Source organism: Hydra vulgaris, chromosome 13 (assembly GCF_038396675.1).
Source record: "Hydra vulgaris chromosome 13, alternate assembly HydraT2T_AEP".
NCBI classification, from domain to species: domain Eukaryota; kingdom Metazoa; phylum Cnidaria; class Hydrozoa; order Anthoathecata; family Hydridae; genus Hydra; species Hydra vulgaris.
The window spans coordinates 42,950,693-42,975,794 of record NC_088932.1 but is presented as its reverse complement, the minus strand read 5'-3'; the positions used below and the strand labels follow the sequence as shown (position 1 = coordinate 42,975,794).

The following is a 25,102-nucleotide window of genomic DNA, read 5'->3' as shown; positions in this document are numbered from 1 at the left end:
AGTGATGCAATATAACTTCTAACAACGCAAAATATATTTGCTGAGTTGAGTTACTTAAAAATGCGTTACGCGCTTTCGCTACGCAGCGAAATCTCGTAACAAGGCCTGTGTATATATATATATATATATATATATATATATATATATATATATATATATATATATATATATATAATAGTGTATGTATATATGTAGGTATGTATGTATGCATGTATATGCATATGCACACACATACAGTGATTTATCATAGTAAAGTTAAAAAATACTAATAAAAATAATTTACCAGGTGTCTCAAAATTAAACGAACTCTTCTTAACTTTCCAAGATTCAATAGCTCAATTAAATGGTAAGGATGATATTGAGGAAGGGTACACATACTTTTGCATGCTTCAGTAAATGAATTTTTTGTTATTATGAAACCATGTTCATTCTATAAATTAATTTTTTATTTAAATATAAAAAATCAACAACAAAAAAATTAAATAAAAAACATACACAAAAAAAGTTTAAAGACTTACTACTCTTCCACCATCAAACAAAGAAATAGTTTTATTATTTAATGTGACTTCTTCTGTATCTTCCCATTGAGAATAAACCTGTATTTCATTTTCAACTCCTACCATAAAAAAACCTCCACGACTCCATGATATTGTGGTCAACCGTAAGGGTGATTTGTCATCAAAGAGACTAAAATCCTTTAGAATGACCCAAACAGAACTCTGCAAGCCATTTTCAAATTCTTTTCTGTCCTTGTTATAAATAAAAATAGAATTATTAAAGGCTAAAGCTAATAAATAAGAACCATTTTCTAAATGAAGCCAAGATAACTCAATCATATTTTCTTCAAGCACTAAAACATTGATAATTGGAATTGTTTGTTTTTTCACCCAATATAATCCACCTGTTGATTGATTTTCATATATGTAAATATTATACTTTTTATTTAAGTTGCTATCAAAGAGTTCAACAACAAAAGCAAACAGTTCGGTGCTAGCACAGTTCAAACAAACAATTACTCCTTGCTCTTTTAAAGTCTCATTTACTTCTTCTAATGTGCAAACACTTTTATCTATTTCATTTTCAGACAACACAAAATTCCAAAATTTAATTGACTCATCAGAATAAGTAACAAAGTTAAAATTTAGTGGGCAAGAGGGATTCAAACTGTTTGAGCAGTGTAAATCTGAAGCAGCACAAATCTTTTTATAAGATTCATGCAAAAAATCACTATAAATATGAGATTGTTTAAGACAATGACTGGATGAAATAACTGGCATAGAGGAAAAAGAGTCATTGCTTAAAATTGAATCAGGACTTTGTGGAGTAACTGACGTTTTAGTATTGTATTTTCCAAGTGTTTCTATATCTATACACCATACATTTATAATGTCTCTATTATCTAAAGTGGTACTGACGGATGTTATAAAAAAACTATCAAGTTTTACATCAGACTTAGACCCACTTGAACCTGACTTAGGAAGCATAGAATGCTTGCTATATACATGCAAGAATTTCGTCCTTTGAAGATCTTGTGAACTTTCTAAGGTACATAACTTCATAATACAAGCAGAATGTGAACCTGATTGCTCACTTATAATAAATGAAGATAAATTTTTAGCCATCATAGGCACATCAGGAAGACTATTTTGATATGCAAGATTAGACAATAGATTTTTTGCATCAAGCAAAACTTGGTACAACTCAATTCCAGAGTTAGAAGCAACAACAAAACATGTACATGGTCCATCCGGAAGAAGTTCAATCTCATTATTTGTAATTGAAAGAAGGGAATGCTGATATAAAGCTGGCACCCAAGCTATTGAAGAAAAAGCCAGTGGATTTGGAGAGGAAATACGTGCCATTTCTGTAACTCCTTTAAATGTGGATAATGGACTAACATGTTTAGTATGCCATAAAATTAATTCAGACTCAATATCTGCAATGTTTGTAGTTTCAATTTCGTGGCGGTGATAACAAATGTCATTTGTCCTTTTAGATGTTCCTAAAACTAATGGCAACACAGGGTGGCTGATAAGTTTTGTAGTTTCAAATCGAGGCCCACAACTTCTTGTAACATGAGTTATACTGGTTATACCAGTAAATGAACCTGTGTCTGAGAACGTAACTAACCATAAATTTAAACTGCCATCAGCATGGGCTGAGATCAAATAAGAAACTTGAAGCAAAGATAACTGCTCATTTGCAGAACCTTTAGATAATCTTCCAGTTGCCTTATAACCAGGATTAAATGTAAAAAGGAATCCTCCAGAGGATAATTCCTTCTGAACTGGTTGTGTATAATGATATGAGCGCATCCAACAAAGTGAGCTAGCATCAGCTTTTGTAAATGTAGAAGGTATTCTTGATGCAAAGCTAACCTGCACTTGTCGGTAACAAGCAACTTTAAAATTATCTAAATAGTCAACAATCCAAATTAACAATGAGCCATCAAAAGGATGAATACAAAAAAGTGTATCAGTTGATGTCATCCATTTGTGAAGTAAGTTATCTAACTGTCCTTTATATGAGCTGGCATCAAAACCAGGGATATCAATGTCAGAAGGAATAAAATCTGTTTTCTGAGGTGCATTTAAGACTTGCATTTCGAGCATTGCATCATCCTCTTCATCTTCGCTGTAGTCTAGTTACAAAATAATTAATAAATAAAGAAAGAAAGAAATAAACAATATTAACAAACATTCCTTAGTAGCGCAAATAGATAATATCCAAAATAAATAAAACTTTGTACTATTAATTTTTTAGTTTATAAAAAAATTAGGAAAAATAAAGATTTTGTTTAAAACTTCCAGTTACTCGAATACCTTTCTTACCAATTCTTATGTTTTTTTAAACATTCTATAAATATAATAAGTCAAGCGAAAATGAGTTTTGGTCAATGGAACTAGAGATGATAGCTCATTTAAGCAGCAACCATAGTACTTGTACAGACAAGCATTTGTATAGACAGTATTTGTAAAAATGAATAAGAGATGCAGCCTAGTGATGATGGGACAGTGGCTCAAGTTTGAAAGCTTGAGCTGGTCTAACAATACATTTAGTAAGTTTTAGGACCTTGTCTAGAAGATAGGGCATCATTAGAAGAACTAGCCTAAATATGAGAACAGTATTCCATAAAAGGACAAAAAAGAAATTTGTAAAGGTAGAGAATGTAGTTGGGAGTAAGGAAATGACAAACGTGATAGAGACAACTTTAGCAGTTGCTAATTTGGAAATGGATTGTATATACGGCTTCCATGAGAGATCAATATTTAATGATAATCCAAGAAGATATAAAGTAGAGGAGAGTGTTGCTATTCGTCAATATAGGGATATCAAATATATTGCAATAACTGCTTCCAGTAAATAACTAAGTTTTGCTTGGGCTAAAATTCCCAAACCAATCCAAGCCCTAAGTTGTCATAAAAGAGAAATCAGATACAAGATCAGCTGTTTTAAGCAATCCAAAAGTGATGACTTTTTGTCAAGATTGGAATATAGAGATTTGTTGTTAGCAAGTAAAACCATTTTAGATGTAAGATTGTGAGGAAAATCAGTGAGATTGTGAGGAAAATCAGTAATATAGTTGAGAAACAATAATTTTTTCTCAATTTGTATTGATACAAGAATACTTATGGTATGAAAGATTTATAGAAGATATAAAGGCACCAAAAAATGGGTCTGATCTGCTGCAGATTTTGATTTAATATATTTCATTAAACATTTTTTTCCCACAAATATTTAACTTTTTTTATAATTGAATAAAAATAATTAAAACAAATATATGAAGCACAAATAATTAAACTTAGATTCCAAATCTTCCTAAATATATAAACTTATAATATATAACTTATAAATATATAAAATTCAATTCTGTATAACACTATTTAGTTTTTTTATAATACATTCAACATACCATCTTCCAGGTTTCTGTCTAGAGTTTTGACTTTATCATATAATTCTGGGTCCCCAATTTCTGTATCAACACCACCAATTATAGAAAAAGGATCATCAGTTTCATCAGTGTAATTTGCCTCTGCAGACTTTTTAAAGTTTTCATGCATTGCTTCAATAGCTGTGGTGAATTGAATTTCTTTGTTGTTTAACCAATGCAACTGAAAACAACGGCCAAATATTGAAGTTGTTGGAATAGTTGACAAAAGAGCAATGTCAGAGGTTGGATTAATAACTGCTGCAAGGTGAAAATGAAACAAACTTATTAAATGATAATTTTGATGATCTTTGGAAAAATATGTATTGTCCATATCTGACTGGATATCAGACTGCAATAATTTCTCTATAGAATCTTTTTTTTTTTTAGTTGATGAACTTGATTTAGTTGGAGAACTATATTCTGATGGCTGGTGAGGTGTTGTGTGATTTGAAGGCTTGTATTTCACAGTTTCTGACCATATGCGACAAATATTATCTGCACACGATGTTAACAAAACATTAGGAACAGAACACCTATAAATAATTCACGATAATTTATAGTTTATTAAATACTGTATATGCATTTATAATTTTTAGCAGCAAAAATATAAACAAATAGTAGAACTAAACAAATAGGTACAATAAACAAAAAACAGAACAACTGTTTTTTTTTTTTAATTGTGTTTATCTGTTAATTGTGTAAAAAACAGAAATTATGTTATAAAAATGAGAAAAATAATTTTTCTAAATACTTAATAAATGATCAATTCCAATAAACCTTGATTATTTCTTAATTTTTTATTCTTAATTAAAAATATTGTCTAAACTGGGCTCTACAAGTTTACAAATTTCACTAATTTATAACCTGCAAATTCTGAGAGACTTAGTAACTAAAATCAGTGAACAAGTATAATTTTCCGAAGGCTGAGATCATTATTATTGAAAACCCTACAGTATTTGAAGCTTTGCTTAAACTTTCTTTGTAACCTTACATTACTGAAACATACACTTTGATTTGCAAAGTGGCTAATGTGAAAAAAAGTTGGCAGAAAATGGTAAAAAGAAAAAGAAAAGGACAAGCAAAATAAAAAGAAGTAACCTTAGCAGTTACTAATTTTAGATTGGACTGGATCATATCATATCTGTGAAAGATTAATAGTGAATGATGATCCAAGAAGATATAAAGTAGAGTACTCAGTAAGAATATTGCTATTCATCAATAAATACATAATTGCAACAACTATTAGCACTTTAGAATTGTTTGGATTAAAGCCCACCACCCACACCATACCTATATTCATACCTCACACCAAATAAGGCTTAAGTTGTCACAAAAGAGAGATCACATTTAAGACCAACTGGCAATCAAATTGTTATAACATTTTGTCAAGACTGGAGTACAAAGTTAACAAAATTAATATAATAAAATTACCTCTCTTATTAAATAATAGTACAAATCTACTAGAAATGATTCTGCTGGCACTAAAGATTAAAAAACTTTTAATCTTTAAAAAGCCATTAAGTGAGATGAGTTTATATTACGAATTTGTATTAGACTCACAAAAAGCAAGTAAATCTGGAAATATTTTGTCACAAGGTAAGATTCTATTGATAAAAAGTTACAGCCAGTTTCAAAACCATTAAACCAAGTTTTAGAACTGTAATCTCATTTGGAGATAAAAGAAAAAAATGAATAGCTAAAATTATTTACAGTGCTGACCAAATTAATTGAAATCAGTCACAAATAAGCAAATTTTTGACAAATCATTTTTATTCACTCCCAAAATTACATAAAATTGCATTCAAAACTGAACTTTGTATGCTGCTCATACAAAGTTTAGTATAGAGATTGTTATCTAGTACTTGGTAAAGGAACCTTTGACCGTCAGAAGTGTTTGTATTCTTTCTAGCACAGAATGAAACATTTAGAGTCAACATTTCTTGTCCACGATTTAATAATCTTTTCTACCAACTGTCACTGGTTTGTATTCTTTTTCTTTCTCATGTCAGCTTTAAGAATCAAGCACAAATTCTTGAAAAGGTTAATGTCTGGGCTATTGCACTGCCATAGTAAAACACCATTACCCTCAGGAGTCAAATACTAGACAACTCTACGCCCCTAAGCTCTATGAGTTCCTGATTTTCCAAAGGACAACAAGTTTTAAACCCATTGTCAAACAATCTTCTTTTAACTGATCTGTCACTCATAGAAACTGTGCTTCTCCAGGAGTTCCAACTACCCTGCAGGAGTTTACTTATTGGTTTTCTGTTCTTTTTCCACTCTCTTACCAGAAACATATCATCTATTCTGCTTGTTATTCTTTTGCATTTTGACATGTGTCTGGGTGACAAATTAAATCTCAAACTCAGATTCTTTCGAGGTCTGCAAACAGACTACTAACACCAGTTTATTGACATGTGCAAAAACACTGTGATTGTATGCAATTTCAATTAACTTGGTCAACACGGTAGAGTAAGTATTTAGAATAGAGGGATAAACAAAAACTTGTTAGTGGAGTCAAGAAGCATTCATGGTACTAAGCAGGAAATAATGTAACAATTACATCTATGCTAGCTTATATGACCACTTTACTCAATCAAAAGCCCCATGGGAGTATAAAGTCAGAGTTAATTTCTTCTAAACATTGCTTAAAAAAATAATTCCTACAAGGCAGCAGAACATATGGCAGTTTGTAGTGGATTACTTGTTTCCAGTACCAGGTTCATTGTGATGATCCTAAACCTGGCCTAATCTAAACTAGACTTGCATAATATTATAGGAACTATGATATGAACTTATGATAGGTAATATATGAAAATAAAAAAATATAAAAATTAGCATTAACTTAATGGGTTATTATCATTATTAAAACTACACTATTTTAAGGAAACAAAATGAGATTAGTTTAAAACTAAAATATACCTACGTTGGCATATGTTTGCTTGTATTCCTCCAAGAAAAACTAACAACCTCAGACGGATGAAAAATATATACAAAGTTGTAATTGTCTTCACTTGCACAAGAATGGCCCGAATAGGAACGATGAAATGGACGAGTAGTAGCGGTTTGACATACTTTAAAAAAAAAGTTAATATAATTTTTTAAAGAGTTGAAAGTATTATAAAATTATTTTGTTAATTAAAATGCAAATAAAAAAAATTAAAAAAACTTTTTAATAAAATTTTCAAAAAACTTAAACAAAAGTTAAAACAAGAACTTGAACAAAAACTTGTAGTAAATTTATTTCAATAAAATTGCCAAAAACCAAATCGTAAAATTATATTTAAAAGTACCACTAGCATTATTTCACTTAAATACCTTTTGGAGCACGAAACCAAATCTTTACCATTCGATCACCCTGCAAAAATATAAAAAAATAGATTAATAACATAATGATAAAACATGATAAATTAAACAATTTATTAATAACTCTACTTTTTCAAACATACCAAATAACACTTTAAAGCAAACTTTTATAGCATAAATATTCTTAAATACACTGTATTTATATACAATAAGATAAGTACAATGTATGCATATATATAATATACTGTTTAGTTTGAATTACCCAAGATCTGATTAATCATTTTACGTAGCAAGTTTGCAAACTGATAAATTTTATAACCGAGATTTTTCTTTTTTTGATTAATTTAATTGAATTTTATTTCTCTCTATTTTTTGATTATTTTTAATTTTTTTATTATAATAACTGCAATAGCACTGTAATATTAACATTCCATAAATAGTTTTTGCAACTCAGTCATCGTTCACCTGTAAGCTTTCCCCTAATTTTTCTTGTAAACTTTCTTCCTGATTAAGAACTAACTTACTATTACTTATTATAATTCTCATTGTTATTTAAAATTCTTGTTATTATTATAATTCCCAAAAGAATTTATCATTAAAAATTTATCATTAAGAATTTATTATAACTTTAAGTTTTTTTTTCAGCCCTGTTTGCTTTCAAAACAACTAGATGCATCTCAACTCTTGCAAATAACAACAACTTCAATAGCAACACTTATCATCAAAAATTACAAAGGTTTAGATTAAAAGGTTGTTTGAATTTTAAATTCTCTAAAAATAATAATAATAATAATTTAATAATTTTAATACTTAAGTAAAGTAAAAATTTCTTTTATATCATATATTCATGTTATTGGGTGCTGCAAGCACCAACAAAGTGTTTATAGCATACTTTAATAACTCTACAGTGTTTATAGAAAAATATATATATATATAAAAAATGAAAATAATGTTTTGAAGAAACAAATTTATTCACTTTAAGTTACAATAATAGTAAAGTACAGTAGTAATAGCAAAGAGAGAAAGATTGGTAATATGTTGCATCAGGGTCGATTTTTAAGTTAAATTATATTTTTTCAAATTAAGAAAAAAAGAGTAGCGAAAAAATATAACTTTGTAAATTTTTAAAAAAGTGATATTCTCAAAAATGATTTTATTTCAGTGCTAGCTTGGTAACTTTTGATTTTAATGTCACTTATTTTGGTTATAAACAATAACCCGCTGGTAGTCATTTTTTTCTTTAAAATCCTTCATAGTCTGACCAAAAGGAAAGTGCTGGTAAACATATTTTAAGTAAATGTAAATGGCCTTCCGGGAGTGACAAATAGCGCTTGCTAGTTTTGTTACGAGAGTAAAAAATCACGCTCATTTGAAGAACTTGTGAGGGAGAAAATATAAGTTGATTATAAAGAAAATATTTTTAGTAAAATTTTTTGCTGAAGTCAAAATATGTTTAAACAGTAAAGTTTGCATACTGTTAAATAATGAAGTTATGTTCATAATAAAGTACATCATGCATAACTTATGCGTGATGTACTTTAATTTTAATTTATGTGGCATAAATTCAAAAATGATCTATTTCTTCTATTTGAAAGCTATATTCAGCATGTATTTTTTTTAAATTCCAGTTGAACTTTATCATATTATCCGCTTAATCATACCCTGGTTAAGTCAAACCATTTGCCAACTCATACAGTTTTTTACTGTCCATTTGACAAAAAACTTTGCTTAACTGGAACTTTTACTTTGAATTGCATGAAAGTCCATGTAATAAAATATCAAAACTTGCAACACTTCAATGAATATTCCAAACTAAAATGTTAAAAAATTAAATATCTAGCGTATTACCTATAAATATCTAGCGTAATATTAATAAATATTTTATAAATATCTAGCATAAAAATTTATCACTAAAACTTCGCTTAAAGCTTCGATTTCGTACAGGTTTGATCACATTCTACTAAATAAATAACTATTATATTTAAAATTCAAAAACATCTAAACTGGTTCGGCTTATATTAAAGTCTATTTATTTAAAAAGTTAAAGCTAAATGAAACTAAAAATTAAAAAAAAAAAAAATTCAATAAATAATACATACAGGGGCGTGGTGGCTCTAAAAAGCCCATGCGGGATTTTTATTAAAAGACCTATATATGCGGGATTTTACCATATATGCTTGATGTAAAGGCCTATACGAAAAAAAAAATATATATATATATATGTATTGTATACAACTTAATTTAAAATTTAACACCAAAACATTTTTCTTGAATGAATTAAAACGCAATACAATTACTATATAGTAATTGTATTGCGTTTTAATTTATTTAAGAAAAATGTTTTGTGGTTAAATTAAGTTAAATTAAGTCCAACAATAATAATAGCTATTATTATTGTTGGGTCTGCGGACTTTCTTAAATTTATTTTGTCAACACTGCGATCGTTAAAAACCGTTTATGGGTTCTTTATTTTTCTCATGAAAAAAATATCATGATACGCCTCAAAACATCTACTTTGTTTTCAGAACAATATTATTATTATGCAAAATACTAATATAATTGCATTCTAAGTTGAAGACTGTAAATAAAAATTTAATTTGTGCTAACATAAATATTTTAAATGATTGCGGAATTTCTTTAAAATGTAGAAAAAATTAAAATTTGCCAAAAGGCCCATATTTAGATGAAAAAGTAAAAAGCCCATGCGGGAATCCCGCTTAGCCTCTGGGGCCACCACGCCTCTGAATACATATAACAAATATATTTGTTATATAACTTTGAATTGAAACTTTTGGAAGCATGCTCACAAAGAACAAAAGAAAAAATGTAACATCACTATTTTCACAAAAGCATTTCTCAAAATATATGTCAGTATATAAGTTATTTATATATTATATTTGTAAAAGTATATATTGATGGCATTATGCACAGAAGTGTTAAGTACAACATTTGGTCAAATTGAGCTAAGTGCACAAAAATTGTCCTATTTTTTCAAATATTATTGTGCCCAAATATGGTAAGTGTTCGATAAATTGCAACGAGTTTACTAATCGTTTAAAATGTTACGAGTCTACTAAATTGTTACTAGTCTACTATTTTAAAAATGCTTCCCTGTAAAATCACATCTGTGGCACTGAACACTTCTGTGCATAATGCCATCGATATATACTTACACTAGTATATATTATATTAGTATTAGTCTATTATATATTTATTACGTATATAATCAAGTATAAAAAAAATTGTTCAATTGATAATAATTTAATGGCGCATTCAGTTTAAATTAGAAAGCAGTTTTCTGTTTTGTACAAAAAATAAATGAAAAGTTATAAAGTCATTACTGCTAATAGATAGAATTGAATGTTTACTATTTTCAAAATGTTTCGTCCCAATGAGAATAGAAAATTTAGATTAAAAAACTAAAACTTGATTGAATTTTGAAAAACTAAAAGATTTTGTACTTTTGTGCTTTTTGTCAAACATTTGAATGGACCTAAACTTTTTTTAGGAGATAACTTAACCTCTCATTTTAATACAGACATAATTAAATTAGCAAAAGAGTACAATGTTTTCTTTGTTATGTTGCCATCTAATGCCACACATTTAATCTGTCTACGGTCCAATGAAGCAATGATGGAAACATGTACTAAACGAGTAGAGGAAATAAAGCTGGAAATCTGTATGTTTTCCCAAAGAAAATTTTCCAGCTCTATTAAAAAGTTTAAGTATTAAGTTGGAAGACATTGTGTGTCAGAAATTTTTTGACACAATTAAAGGATAGTTTGTGAACTATCCTTTGGAAGTTCCAAATTGAACTTCTCATACTCAGTCAGTTGAAAGATGCGTAAAGTTGGTAATTGCAGCTGCAAGCTATGTTTACACACATGATTGAAAAGAACCATATATATGTGCTCTACTTGCCAGTAGACATAATATCAAAAAGTAGTAGCAAAAAAAATATCGCAACCCTTGTAAAGTTGCAGGTGGAGTAGCTAAAGACTTGAAAAAATGTTGTATAAGCTAAAAAATTAGTTTTTACTGTTATTTTTAAAAGTGAGGGGCCTAACAAGGTCCTAAACTTTGTGTGTTAGTGAGGGGGGTCTCATTTGTTTGATTAATAATGCATACAATTGCAGGGAGAGAGGAGTAATTACAGGGTAGGTATAGACAAAGGAGGCCTAAAATCAGTGGCTATACAGTGAACATACTTTATATAACCTGCCCAGCCTTTCATAAAATCTATTTTGCAAGCCTCCGAAAAGAAAAGTAAAAACAAGTTATAACTTTGTAAAAATGGTCTGTGTAAGTAGCACCGATGCTCACCTAAAATATAAAATTTTTAATTTCAGTAAAAATGATCCATGATATGAGCCAGAGACGAACCCAGATCTGTTTTAGTGCCGCTGGAGCAGTATGGGTGTCCAAAAAAAAGTGCCCAAAAAATATTTTATCTTTTAATTTCTCTTTTGCTTTTTTGTTAAAAACAGAAAAAAAAGTAGTATATAAATAATTTTCAGTTTATTTTAGCTTATTTTAACTTCATTTTTTCTTAAGGGCGATAAAATGAATTAAAAAGCAATTTCTTTTTTCACATAATTATGTGATGTAATTGTTCTTCGGTCACTAACTGAATGTTTCAAAAAAATGAATGTTGTTATGAAACTTAATTTTAAAAAGTTGTTACAAAATTTTATAACAAAGGAATGTATAAAAAATTTGCTTTTTCAAAAGATAGAACAATTTTAAATATCCATTCTTAGTAAAATTGACTTTTGTTTGTTGGCAATTAAGAATGAACTGCTTTTGGTATTAAATGAACAAAAGTAAAAAATTTCAGTCTTAATAACAATCGTGCAAACCTGATTAAATTTGCGTTTTCACACAAATTTAATTTTTGAATGAATGAACCTTTGATCTTTAGCTTTCTATTTTAGTTTACATGAGGAAAACAAAAAAACAAAAAGTAAACTTTGCAGAAAGTTTTGTTTCTTTTCCATATTCTTCCCAAATAAACTCTGGGTTTGTCACTGTTTAGTGGCTCAGTAAGGTCATGAAAGTTGAAGTTGGACCAAACAAGGTTGAGGATTGCTGGGCAAGGATAGAAGTGAGCCCCTTCCTTTGAGTAAATTATGACTAATGTCTAAAACTACCAAAAATGTAAAATATTCAAATCAAAATTTACCAAGCTAGTACTTACTAGAAATTTTTTTAAATTTTCCTATATTTAACTAATAGTAAAAATACATATTTTCACTACTCCTTTTTGATTTAAAAAAAACAAAAACGACACACCCTAACATTGCATGTTGATCTTGAAAAACTAAAAGCTGTTATATAGAACCAATGTTTTTTATTCAAATTTAAACTATTTATTACTTTTGAATTTGATATAAATTTTTTTTTTCTTTTAATTTTTACTCAAAATTATTGCAGACTTAAGAACACACTAGACAAAATGCTGAAATCTCATTAACAATTTAAGGTGATACTAACAAAGTGTCACATTTTGCTGTACTATTAATGTTGTCAGTATTAAGAGAGATAGAGTTAGACTTTGTAATAAATGTATATGGCATAAGCCTAATGGGATACAAACATTAAATTCTTTATATTTGCTTTTGATATTTATCAACATGAAGTTTTTTATTAAATCAACGCAATTTACTAATTTACTGCACTAGTTTTTTGTTAGTTTGTTTTTTGAAACACCTTCACTTCTAACAAGGTTGCAAGCAACCACTATTAGAGTTGGAAGTTACTGGAAGAGAAAAGATGAAATTTATAGAGTGTTATAACGATTAACAGACGACTTAAAAGATTGCAAATTATATGAATCAAGAAAACAAGATGAAGGACTGATGAACTCCAGAAGAATGATGTTTGAGGGAAAAAACTAGACAAATAAGAGTTTTTGGAGCACTTAGGAACAGTCACAATAAAAGGATGAGACTTAACTGAATTACAAGTAACACAAGAATGAATTTTAGTATATGGCACAAGAGGCGCTAGCTCTTTAGAGCAGTGCCCATTATAGTATTTATACAAAAGAAAAAAAGAAGCAACATTACGCCAATGTGATAACTACTGCAGATTAGTTACAATAGCAGGTCTAACTATGTTTACAGTGCGTTTTTGCACCTTGTCTAAAAGAGAAAGGGAATCATTTGAAGATCCGCCCAAGAAATGGCAACAGTATTCCCAACAAGCACTGATTTGAGAATTATAGAGATAAAGAATAGAATCCTGAATAAGAAAGTGGCGAGCACAATATAGAAATGCAACCTTACCAGATGATGATTTAGCTATCAATTTGATATCTGTTTTCCAAAAAAAAAAAGTTTAATTAAAAAATTTAAAATAATGTAAATATGTTATGTTTTTTTTTTTTTAATTTTAATTTTTTTTTTTTTTTAACATTTCATACACTTTATTTTTTCCTAAAACTAAATGTATAAAAATTAAGAAAAATTTGATTTCAAGGTTTATTTCTTAAATTTATATTCACAGTTTTATACCATTTATTTTCTACTGTTAAAAAGTCAGCAAGTAACTAATTGAAAATTTTAAATATGACCAGCAATGACTAATTTTGGTTTAAAAGTACAATTTATTATAACAATATTTTTAAAAACCTTTTATTAATAGACTTGTAAGGACAAAATTAACAACAGGGTTTTAAGATAGTGTCAAAAAGAAACTACATTTCACATATTAATTTCAGTCAGATCAGAATTAGACTCATCATCAATCAATCATCTTCTCATAACACATAATCCAGTACAACTTGTCACATGATCTGCTGTCTTGTAGGATTTACTTTTCTAAGCATAAGTTAGAAGTTAACTCTGATATAAAACACTTATTATATAACTCTATTAAAATGATAAAATGACCTCAATGAAGGTTATTTTTAAAAAAAATTAAAATGAAGGTTATTTTTACTAGAAAACAGAAACAACAAAAAACCTTTTCACATACAAAGATATTTGTGTAAGGATATAATTACCATATTTATACAATAACATATTTGTACACATATATACATATACAGTTGATTTCATACCTATTCAATAAAAAAAATTAACCTGGCCTGCACTTGCAAAATAATGGCCGTCAGGTGAAAAAAGTAAATGTTTTGGTGGAGTAGCAAATCTAAATTAGGATTTATTTTAGTACAACAAAAAATTATTAAAATGCTGAAAAATGCAAAAACTTGACCAAATTAAAAAATCTTAAAAAGAACAAGAACATAAAAATTATTGAAAATGCTCATATAAGACAAAAATAATTTGATAAATATTAATTAACTTGCTGAAAACTTTTAAATATAAAACACAAATCAGTTAATAATTCTAACTGCAGTTAAAAAAAAGCACCTGCGATGCCAAACACAAGTCCATTTATTTACATCATCATCGTCTGATAAATCTGTGTTTAATTTCCACATATGCAAATTATCACTACCAATAAGCAATCTTTCACCTAAAATGATTTTACCCGTTTTTTTTATTCCACTAGTTCATGAACTTGTTTAAAATGATATTTTGTAAATAAAATATAATTTTGAGCCTGCTAAATTCAAAAAAAGTTGCAACTAACAAAGTACCTTCAACATCCCAGCATAGTTTCTCAACTTCGCTATCAAAAGGAATTATAGTCACAATTTTCCATAAGTATGGCAATTTCTAAATCAAAATATCTTTGAGATTTTATTGGGTTAAATTTTATTGGAATCACTTTACAAAAAAGTCTACAAAGCATACCATTTCTGTTGTGGCCTGAACTTTTTCTGCCTGATATAGTACAACTTTTTTTCCAAAAGAAACAGCTATCTAAATATATTTGCTACAATTATATTAAGGAAACACTCTATTCCAAAATACAGCCAACAAAGACATAGTAAAACAAAGCAGATAGTAAAAACAGCATTTTCACACCTACCTTTGGTGGGGTACACTGAGGACAAGGAAAACATATATATCTAAAACACTAGCATCATTTTAACATACAATATAAATTTGAAATTTGCATAGTTCTGTTTAAAAAAAATCTTGTATGGTTCATGTTTGCATTTATGTTATACATTTTACATTTTTGTAAAAAACAGAACTTATAAATAATTTAAAAAACAACTTATTTTAAACTAAATGTTAAATACTTTATATTTTTGCATTGATTAGTTACATTTACTCTACATCTTGCATTTCATTCATTATCCAACATTTCAACACACATACTGACATCAGCTTCCTCAAAAAATTTCATATATCAATTAGTCCGCAAATAAGACATCAAACCATCTACTGGCAGATCTTTATACTTTTAAGTCTATTAAAACTCTAATCTAATTAATCTATTTTGACAACATAAAAGTAGTTTTATGAATATATTATGGGCTATATAATATGTGCTATACATTCTATATAATATTTAATATGTTCTATACACGATTGATGTGTACAGTTGACATTGAAATCAGCCTATTGCAAGAATCCATGGATATCTTTTGCAGTACTAGTTCATTCTTGCTTACATTGTACTCATATAAACTTAACTTCTCTTTTCCATGTAACTTTTGGCCTTCCAGTTTTCTTGTTTCCTTTAAAAATGTGTAAACTACAGTTGACTAAGCGATTTTAATAATAGAACACTCTTTGCTTCTTTTTAAAACATAGACAGACTCAAGGTAATAATTACCATATATTAAATGATCTATGGTGTTGTTTTTTCTTTATTATAGATGAAAGTTTAATCTCATCAGTTAAAGTTTAATTAAAACTTTATATTTTACTAGCACTGCTTTTGCACTACCGTCATCAAAGAAATACTTCATTTCCTTTTTGCCTATTTCCTGTAGCACAAATGGATGAACTTTTGTCTATAAATGACTCAAAATATTGAATTCAGCTTTTCACCTGAATTAACTCCGATATCGAAAAGTATTACCTTTTCAAAACATCTTTTTTAACCATTTCTATATCTATCTACAAAAGTCTATTTAAAAAGATCAAAACAACAAATTCAAACTTAATGAGACTTTTAAAATGTTTAATTTTTAAACCATTTTGAACTTCTAAGTAAAGTAAAAGTAAAGCATTCAAAGTAAAGATGCAAAACTTATTTAAAGTTTGTGCAAAAACTTAGTGAACACCTGTTAGCTAGAAACTGATTTTCTTTCGCTTAGTTGCTTTAATTCTTCTATTAAAACTTAATAACAATTTATTTGAAAAAGTTTGTGTTCCGTAAATTCAAAATTAAACTACAAAGCAATAAGATTAATATTAAAAAGTAAACAATAAAAGACTTCTAACAATTAGTCAACAATTAAAAACCAACTGTTAAACAAAAAGTTTGTTGTTTTCTCTGCTTTTTTGATTGCACTTTTTTGATTGATAAGAATGTGGTATTATAAAAGTATAAAAAGTTAAAATTCGGTTAACACAGTTTTATTATAAAAATAAAATAATATAAAAATAAGAAGAAATATAAAACTAAAATAAACAAAATGTTTATTAAAAATTCCACACTGAGAAAGCAGATATCAAATACAATCAATATAAATCTAATGTTACTGCTCCTTGCTGGTTTTTGCTCTTTTAAAATTCTATTATTAGGCTAAAAAGAAGCTTTAAAAAAAATAAAACAAAAAATTATGAAAATTGGATTGCCTAACAGTGTTTACCTTTCCATCTGCTTTTGCACAAGAGATGCCTTTAACAATTGAAAATATTAAAACTTTGTGGCTTGACATGATTTGCACACGATTGAAATGACAATCAAGGATGACAACTTCATAACCTGAACCATAAACCTAAACAAGATTAAAATGTACAGGCTTTGTTATGAAGCATTATGCAGCTTGCATTTTACTTTAAAAAATGGCAATTTGCGTACGCGCTCAGCAATTTTACGTTGAGCAAAAACTTTATTTTGGAATATTTAAATCATCTTTTAACATTGTTTATGTGACGTTTATTCAAAAAATACTATGTTGTTAAAAAAACAACTTTAACCTAATTTTTTTGTTAAAGAAACTGATTATTTTTTTAATTCTTTTTTTAATGAAAGACTTTAATTATGATTTTAAAATCTAAATTTAGGTTTGAAGAAATGTAAAATAAATATTAAAACATACCAGGAAAAATAGTTTTGCAATGTTTATTTAAAAAATAAATTTCTAATTTTTTTTTTCTTATTATCTGCTAACTTATCATGTCTCCCCTCATAGATTAAAATAAGTGAAAGCAAATGAAAAACTTTTTCTTTTCTTTAAAAAAAGGAGAAGTGTTTTTGATAGAGAGAATCCTTTTCACAAATTTAAAATTTTTTTCTATTAATTCATTGTCGTGTAAAGCTCTTTTGACGTAATTTACATAGGAACATAAATTATGTTTAAGAGTAATATAATGGTAACTGATAAAATCTATCTATAAATTGTTTATAATATTTATTAAAAATATTTTATTAAAAATGTAAAAAATTAATAAATTATGATAACAAAAGATTATTTTAAGTATAATATTATTTTAAAAACTAAATTATAAGGAAATATAGTCCTTTTGAAGTAACAAACTTAGATTTCATCAGTAATTTCATCACTACCATGTGGTAGTGGTTTAATGGTAGAGGGCTTGCTTCATGAGCAAGAAGCTCTGAGTTTGATCTCCACCACGTTCCTAGTAGTATCGCGCTCAACTTATTTCTCCATACAGCGGCTTTGTTCGTCAAGGCTTGTGTTTCAGAGTTAATGAGACAAGAGAGGGTATATTTGTTTAAATGATTTTCAACGCAGTTTAAAATTAAAATTAATTACAACTTGGTACTTTAAAATATGCTAATGACACAATTTAATTTTTAACAATGTAAATAAGACTGACTCAGAGTTACATTTTATGGGTAACCCGGTGGAATGACCAGACTGTTTGTAACTTACTAAAGAGTATTAATAACAAAACCATATTTTGAACTATGAAGATTTTGTTGCATGAGATTATTTAAAAGAAACCTTTTAAAAAACCAATTTATTTAAAAATGTAAGTAAATTATACACTATGTTCAAAAATAAATACACCACAATACAAATAAAAATAAACACATACAATAAAAGAAGTCGACTTGAATTAAATTAGACACGCTTATAATTACTTTTTTGAAAGCTTGATTGAGGCTTCGCTTTTTAAAGCAAAAGAAAGAAAATTATAAACAAGTTTAACTATAAAAAAAGGGAAAGAAATCTTAATGAAGGTGAAGTAATAATTAAACTGAAAAATTCTTATAGAAAATTATTTAATTATGCTTATAATTATGTTAAGGTTGCATATCTTTAAAACTTTTTAAAGGAATCCCAAAGTGCCGAGACAAGCTGTGTTCATATTAAAGAGAATGATAAAAAAAAAATGTTTGGGCAGAATTTTTTTTTAGTAAAACAAAATAATAAATGTATACCAAGAAGAACAAACTTTCTTGTTTTACTCAAAGCTTGCCGCCTCCATGTTAGCCAATCTCTCAAAGTCTTTAAAATATACGCAGCTATCTACAGACTTTATAATTTATTCAAGCACATTTAATTCCAAAGAGTTTTAGTAAATGATGTCATTGTAGAGTTTTTTTTTTTTTTGATTCAATATTATTTGTTTTTGTTTTACTTGTTTTTTTTATTAATCGTTTATTATCAATCATATGACTTCCCTATAAATTTTATAGGAAGCTAAACAAAAGAATGTTTTTTTTTATAGAGTGCGAGAACTAAATAAAATTAAGATTTTTATGTTAAAACATAATAAATATTCTCTTAAATTTAATAAATATTCAAAAAAGACATTGATCACCTTATTATATATTCTGAATTTTTTTTCTTTTTATGTAAATAATGCAAACTTTTTTTCTAGTTTACCTAAGCCGTTTATCACTATGATGTTTTTTGATTTCCTATCGAAATGACATTTTACAAATTCTAATATTTTTAATTAATAAAGAATTTTGGTAAACGGCATTTATTAGAGGTATTTGCTGGATTCTTAAATTTTTAGTTAGAAAATATTTATAGATTTTATACTTTACAAACTTACAGACAGCTTTTTATTAATTAAACCAATAATTAATGTTTTATGGCAATAATTCAAGACAGATGGCAATTAAAATTGTCGATGTGTTAAAAAACAAATTATATTTAATACTTCCCAAATTATGTTGTGTTTGGCAAGTATTTTACATTAAAACCTGTCTCTTAAAATTAAAAATTAAAAAACTACCAAAATTGCGTGTGGAATGATATGGTGTGCGATTTGACCCAGTTTTATTCTATAATTTTTTTATAATATTCTTTATTAATTTATACTTAATGCTTTTATTTGAAACAATCATTAAAATCTATGACTTTATTTAAAAGTGTTTAAAATTTTTTTTTTTTTTTTTTTTTTATTGTTGTTTTATAAACTTTTTAATAAAGTGTTTTTATACTACTAGGGTAATCCAAAAACAAATAACTAGAAAGTTTAAAAAACAACAAAAAAAACCTTTTATGTTTTGAACTATTTTAACTTAATGAATTAAAAAAAAATTTATTGAAACATATCATTGTCTTTATTTTTAAAAAAATAATCAAACAAACCTTTTAAACACCACCGTGGTCAAGTTGTTGCAAAAACAAATTAAATGCATAGTCAGGAAATTTTAAATGTTTCAAAGTGCAACTAAACTGTTTTTTAAAACATTGTTATTGCATTTTGAAACTCAATTTCTTTTAAATTCAAAAAAAAATGTATCAAAAAAATTTAAACATTACAGTTACATATTAAATCACGCTTTTTTCTAAATTCAAAATGGGTTTCAAAATATTTTTTTTTAATTCAAAATGCTAACATATTGTTTTTTTTTTAATGTGTTGGTCACATTTAAACCACACGGGCACGTGAATCATTAATAAAGTTGAGCCTTTTGATTTTCATTAGCAAAATAAATTACTATTTAAACTTTGTCAAACAAAATTAACGTAATAAAAAACATTAATGCACATGAAAATTATTTTCTAAAAAAAGAAGTTTTAGTAAATTTAACAATTTTAAAAACATGTTTTAAACATTCAACTAAATTTAAAGTTAATAGCAACCTCCTATGAGTTGAGAGTTAGTTCAAGATTAAGGAAGAAAAATAAAAAAATATTCTTTTTATAAAAAAACTTCTTTTCAATTAAGTTTTTTAATTTTTTTGGCTCTACACTCGAATCCTCAATTTCACTTTTTTTATTAATACTTAATTTTTAATCAAACAATTCTTATTAGTCGTATTTAAGTAATCAGCCTTTTTTTTTTCAGTTTTTTCACCCAATTAAAAATACCGGACTCAAGTAAGACATATAGAATATTTCAGTCGCTCACAGGGCAACTGTGAAAATCCACAACTCAGAATTATTATTTTTACTATTCTTTAATTAAAGTTAAAATAATTAATTAAACTGAATTTAATTAAACATTGAGATGAAATATCTTGACCTCCAATTGATTTGCGAGTTTTGTGTCATGCAACAAAAAAATGCAGGGTTACAGAAGATGCATATGGAAAATTGAAGCTCAAAAGCATTGAAACCCCAATATGGCATTTTTTCGAGATACATAGTAATGACTTTTCACTTAGGATATTCAACTCAATAGAAACAAAGTTTACAACTTTTTTTTAAAAACACTAATCCACTTCCAACATGGTTCCAAGAAACCACTGACCAAACATTAAATTGGGAGTTACAAGAAAAAAAGAATATGTTAAAGAGCAAGGTAGTAGCTGACAGTAGACTTGAAAAGTTGTAGGTTGTAAAAGACGGTAAGGCATGAAGATATTATGTTTTACTAATTTTTACAACCTACAACTTATCAAATTAAATTGGTACTTTATTGAGCTTCAAGACACGTTAAAAATTAGCAAGGGATCATATCATTGTCAGAAAAAAAACTTAATTTATAAAGATTATATCATTGCTAGGAAAAAAATTCCTAATTTGATTGTTTCAACAAAAAAAAGCCAATTTGATTAACTTTTATAAAAGTGATGAGTTTTGAAGAAAGATGCCAGAAAAAACATTGATTTGTATTAAGATGAAAACCAACATGTTCAAAAAACATGTTGGTTTTTCTTAATTGATTTCTTAAATGGTTTTTCACATGGTTTTATATAAGCAAAATACTTAAAGTAATAAATTGGTGTTCCACTTCCTCTTCCTTTTTTCAGTTTATTATTTTAGTTTAGATTTACCATATTAGTTTAATCATAGAAGTTTAGTTTGAAATATTATTTACTTAGGAAAAATTGTATATTCATGCTGTTTTCATACTATTTTAAAATAGCTGCAGGCTTTTTTTTAAAGAGTAGTTGAATAAATTTTACAAATGGTTATAAATAATTTTGAAACATATAATTGAATATCTATTATAAAAAAGCTTTTATCAAAACAAACTGCTATAAAAATACCACAGGATTTGACACAGACATCCCAGAACCTTCCCGTGCACCTTCCAACTTCAAACATTTAAAAACCTTACAAACCTTGTAAAACAATTCTTTGACTAAAAAAAAAAGTTGAGTTTTTAAACAAATTTTATTTTATCAATTAAATCCAGATTATTTTTAACACTATGATAGAGTTTAAGAAATCACTTGAAATGCATACATAGATGGCTATAAACCAAAGCGAACCCAGAGAAATCACATTCAATATTTACGCTGGAGAATGCTGCACCATAAACTAGTTGCAAGATTTCATAAAGCTGATTCCATTTTGTTAGCTGATTTTTCTTCCAGTAAGCAAAAATATTGAACTCAACATCTAATGTCACTCGTGCAAAAGCCCATTTTAGAAATAGTTGACAAATATCTTTATCTGATTCTAAAGATTCATTACCAATACCTAGCTTGTTCTTCTTCCAGTATATTCAATAAAACGGCATACTTTTTCAGTTTCAACATCTCCTAAATTCAGCGGAATCATCTCTTCAGAAGAATCTGATAAATATTACACATTTCATTGTATGAATTGTTTTACTGGTGTAGAATTTTACTGTTCTCAACTAGTGTAAAGTTTTTAATGGATTTTGATCAACTGTGTGATTTCTCTAATCAATATTTCTGCATTAAACAGTTGATGACCCAATGTTAAACAAAATTTAGGATCCAGAACTAAAGCAGCAATAAATGCTTCACTTATAAAAAGTTTTGTTCTCGTGTATTGATTGTATTGGTCAGCAATAATTTTAATCCAAAATCACCTGCTGGTACACCCTCAATTTTTATTTTCATTTGAATCCATTAAATGTAGAATTTACTCATTGATAAATTTGGTGATTGAAATTCTATCATGGCCGAATGTATTGGTAAAAATGTGTTGAAATATTCATATATTAAACTCTATAATGCATCATTTAATTTCAATTTTTCATGTCTTAGTCTTTGATATGCTTCTGCGTTGGTATGAAAACCTTCTATCATAAAAAAAGTGGAATCCCAAAATAGTGTAATATCTATACAAAGCTTTTTAAGATTTTTTAATGTTTGAATATATGCTACTTTTTTGGATTCAATAGCAACCTTTCTGATATTATTCAATGCATCTTCAAAATTTAACATTACATCCTTAGCAGCTTGCTAACACATGTGCGCCACAAAACATGATTGAACAGACCAACCCAACTGATTTTCGTCACCATAAATTTCAAGGATTACTTTCATTACATTTTTATTATTTTATTTGGAATTTAAGTAATTTATTTTATTTTAATTATTTTGTTTAATATTTATTTTAAAAGTTTTTTAATATTTTGAAACTATTTCGTTTAGAAATTATTCAAAGCATTATTTTCATTTTTTTATTTAAATTTATATAGAAAATAAAGATAAAGTGCATGCCAGTCTAAGAATGACCAATCAGCGGTCATTCTTTTTTTGTGTGCTGACATTTTATTTTAAATGGAACGAATATATCTAGATAGATATACAGATATATATGGGCAATTCGTTATATGGGCAGATATCTAGATAGATATACAGATATATATGGGCAATTCGTATATATGGGTAATTCGTTATCTTGCTCTACAATCTTCATCTTTTCTCTTTCAGTAACTTCCAACTTTAATTAGTGGCTGCTTGCAGCCTTGTTGGAAGCGAAGATGTTTAAAAAAAAAAAAAAAAAAAAATTCCGTGAGAAAGAGAAGAAAAAAAAAAAAAAGAAAAAAAGTTATAAAAACACATACTAAACTCTAACTCTTTTCTTTATTTATTTAAAAATACTTCTAAGCAAAAAAGTTATTAAAAAACATCATTTTATCATACCATAACATGGTTTTAATGTTGTAAGGGTTGTATAAATATGTTTTGATGCTTATTTACAGTCCTGTTGTGTAGCCTTAAATATCGCATCGTATATCCATAATTGAGAACTTTGATAATGTTATATTGCACCATTTTAACAAAATATACATGGCTATTAATAATTATTATTAATTTTTTTTCTTACATAACTGATTGCGTCGTCTTATTTGTTATTTTTAGGCATTCGACTTTTCGTTACAACCCTCATGGTTATAAACTAAGCTGTTTGCTGCATTATGTCTGACAGAGTTGTTTTGTTCAAAAATGATAAAAAGTGAGCATTACAACCATCACGAAATAAGTCATTAAAAAAAAACCATGACTTTAATGCTGTGACTTTTAAATACTAAATTATATGATACTACTTTACATTTCTGGAAAGTTTCAAGTCGTTTGAATTTTCAGAATATTTTAATAGCTTAAAGAGTGTCAAATATTATGACTGCCACTCTCGCAGAATTGCCCATATATATATTGCCCAGAAATATTGTCGAATGTAGGCATTTTTTTGCAAAAAAAACCAATAATATTTGCCATAAGAAAAAAAAAGTCCTAAATTTCAAACTTGGGCGGCGCCAAAAAATGGTCTAGAATAGTGTATATATATATATATATATATATATATATATATATATATATATTATATATATAATATAATATATATATATTCGGCAATACTAACACTTTTAGGTTAGTATTGCCGAATGCCGACCCTAATTTCGAGGACTGTATATATATTAACTATCATAAAATGCTTACTGTAAAAGGGTAACCATTAACATTTCCATGAGAAATAGCTACAGAATCTTCTATCACATTTGCTGCACCAGTAAGAACTTGGTGAAGTCTCATTTTTAACTCTCAGAAGTTTAAAAAGTTTTTCAAAACAATCCTTTAACTTGTTGAGTAATAAGTGAATTACCATTAGGTCTTACTAAAATTAATAATTACAAATAAAATTTTATACCAATAAACCAGAAAAAACAATAACATCAATATTTTATAATAAATGCACTTAGTATAAAAATATTATCAAGAATTAACAGAATCATCTCTATGTCTCATATAACCATGATGTATAATTAAGTAGTTTAAGCATAATTTGAAAGAATATAGTTCATATAATTTGTTATAATTAGCCATAAAAACTATATTTACAAATCAAAAAAATATTTTTTTAAGTTTAACTTTAAACAATATAATTTTTGTTATTAAAAGTTACATATTGTTTTGTAAATTTATAAAACTTATTTTTATCTAAATTGCAACTTTATTGATTCAATTTAAGGAAGAAGAAAAATGGAAAAGTTAGATTCAATCATTTTCATAAAACTGTGCCTAAATTAAAATAGAAAACTGATTTTAACTATATTAGATTAAAATCATATATATCAAATCATGTTGAAATCAATTGTTACAAACGTGACTTGGAAACCAGGTCTGGAAACAAGGTTTCTTAATTTGGCTTTGATTATAAAGGTCAGATGATGTAAATATCACAAATAATAT

The 25,102-nt window shown here is 27.2% G+C and overlaps 1 protein-coding gene across 2 annotated transcripts in view; it reads right to left on the bottom strand.

The window, feature by feature from the left end:
- LOC100210445 (dmX-like protein 1) overlaps positions 1 to 24,531 on the bottom strand; it is a 132,109-nt gene extending 107,578 nt beyond the window's left edge. The window contains exons 1-11 of one of the 2 annotated variants that reach the window (XM_065816573.1): positions 24,353 to 24,531; positions 16,920 to 17,048; positions 15,001 to 15,069; positions 14,844 to 14,922; positions 14,614 to 14,719; positions 14,323 to 14,389; positions 7,250 to 7,289; positions 6,858 to 7,005; positions 3,914 to 4,464; positions 519 to 2,641; positions 284 to 430 (exon numbers count right to left, since the gene is read on the bottom strand). In XM_065816573.1, coding sequence (XP_065672645.1) covers positions 284 to 430; positions 519 to 2,641; positions 3,914 to 4,464; positions 6,858 to 7,005; positions 7,250 to 7,289; positions 14,323 to 14,389; positions 14,614 to 14,719; positions 14,844 to 14,922; positions 15,001 to 15,069; positions 16,920 to 17,048; positions 24,353 to 24,445 — 3,552 coding nt within the window. In that variant the 5' untranslated portion in view covers positions 24,446 to 24,531. Of the gene's footprint in view, positions 1 to 283; positions 431 to 518; positions 2,642 to 3,913; positions 4,465 to 6,853; positions 7,006 to 7,249; positions 7,290 to 14,322; positions 14,390 to 14,613; positions 14,720 to 14,843; positions 14,923 to 15,000; positions 15,070 to 16,919; positions 17,049 to 24,352 lie in introns of both variants that reach the window. The other variant, XM_065816574.1, reaches the window with a different exon arrangement.
- Between the last annotated feature and the right edge of the window lie 571 nt (positions 24,532 to 25,102).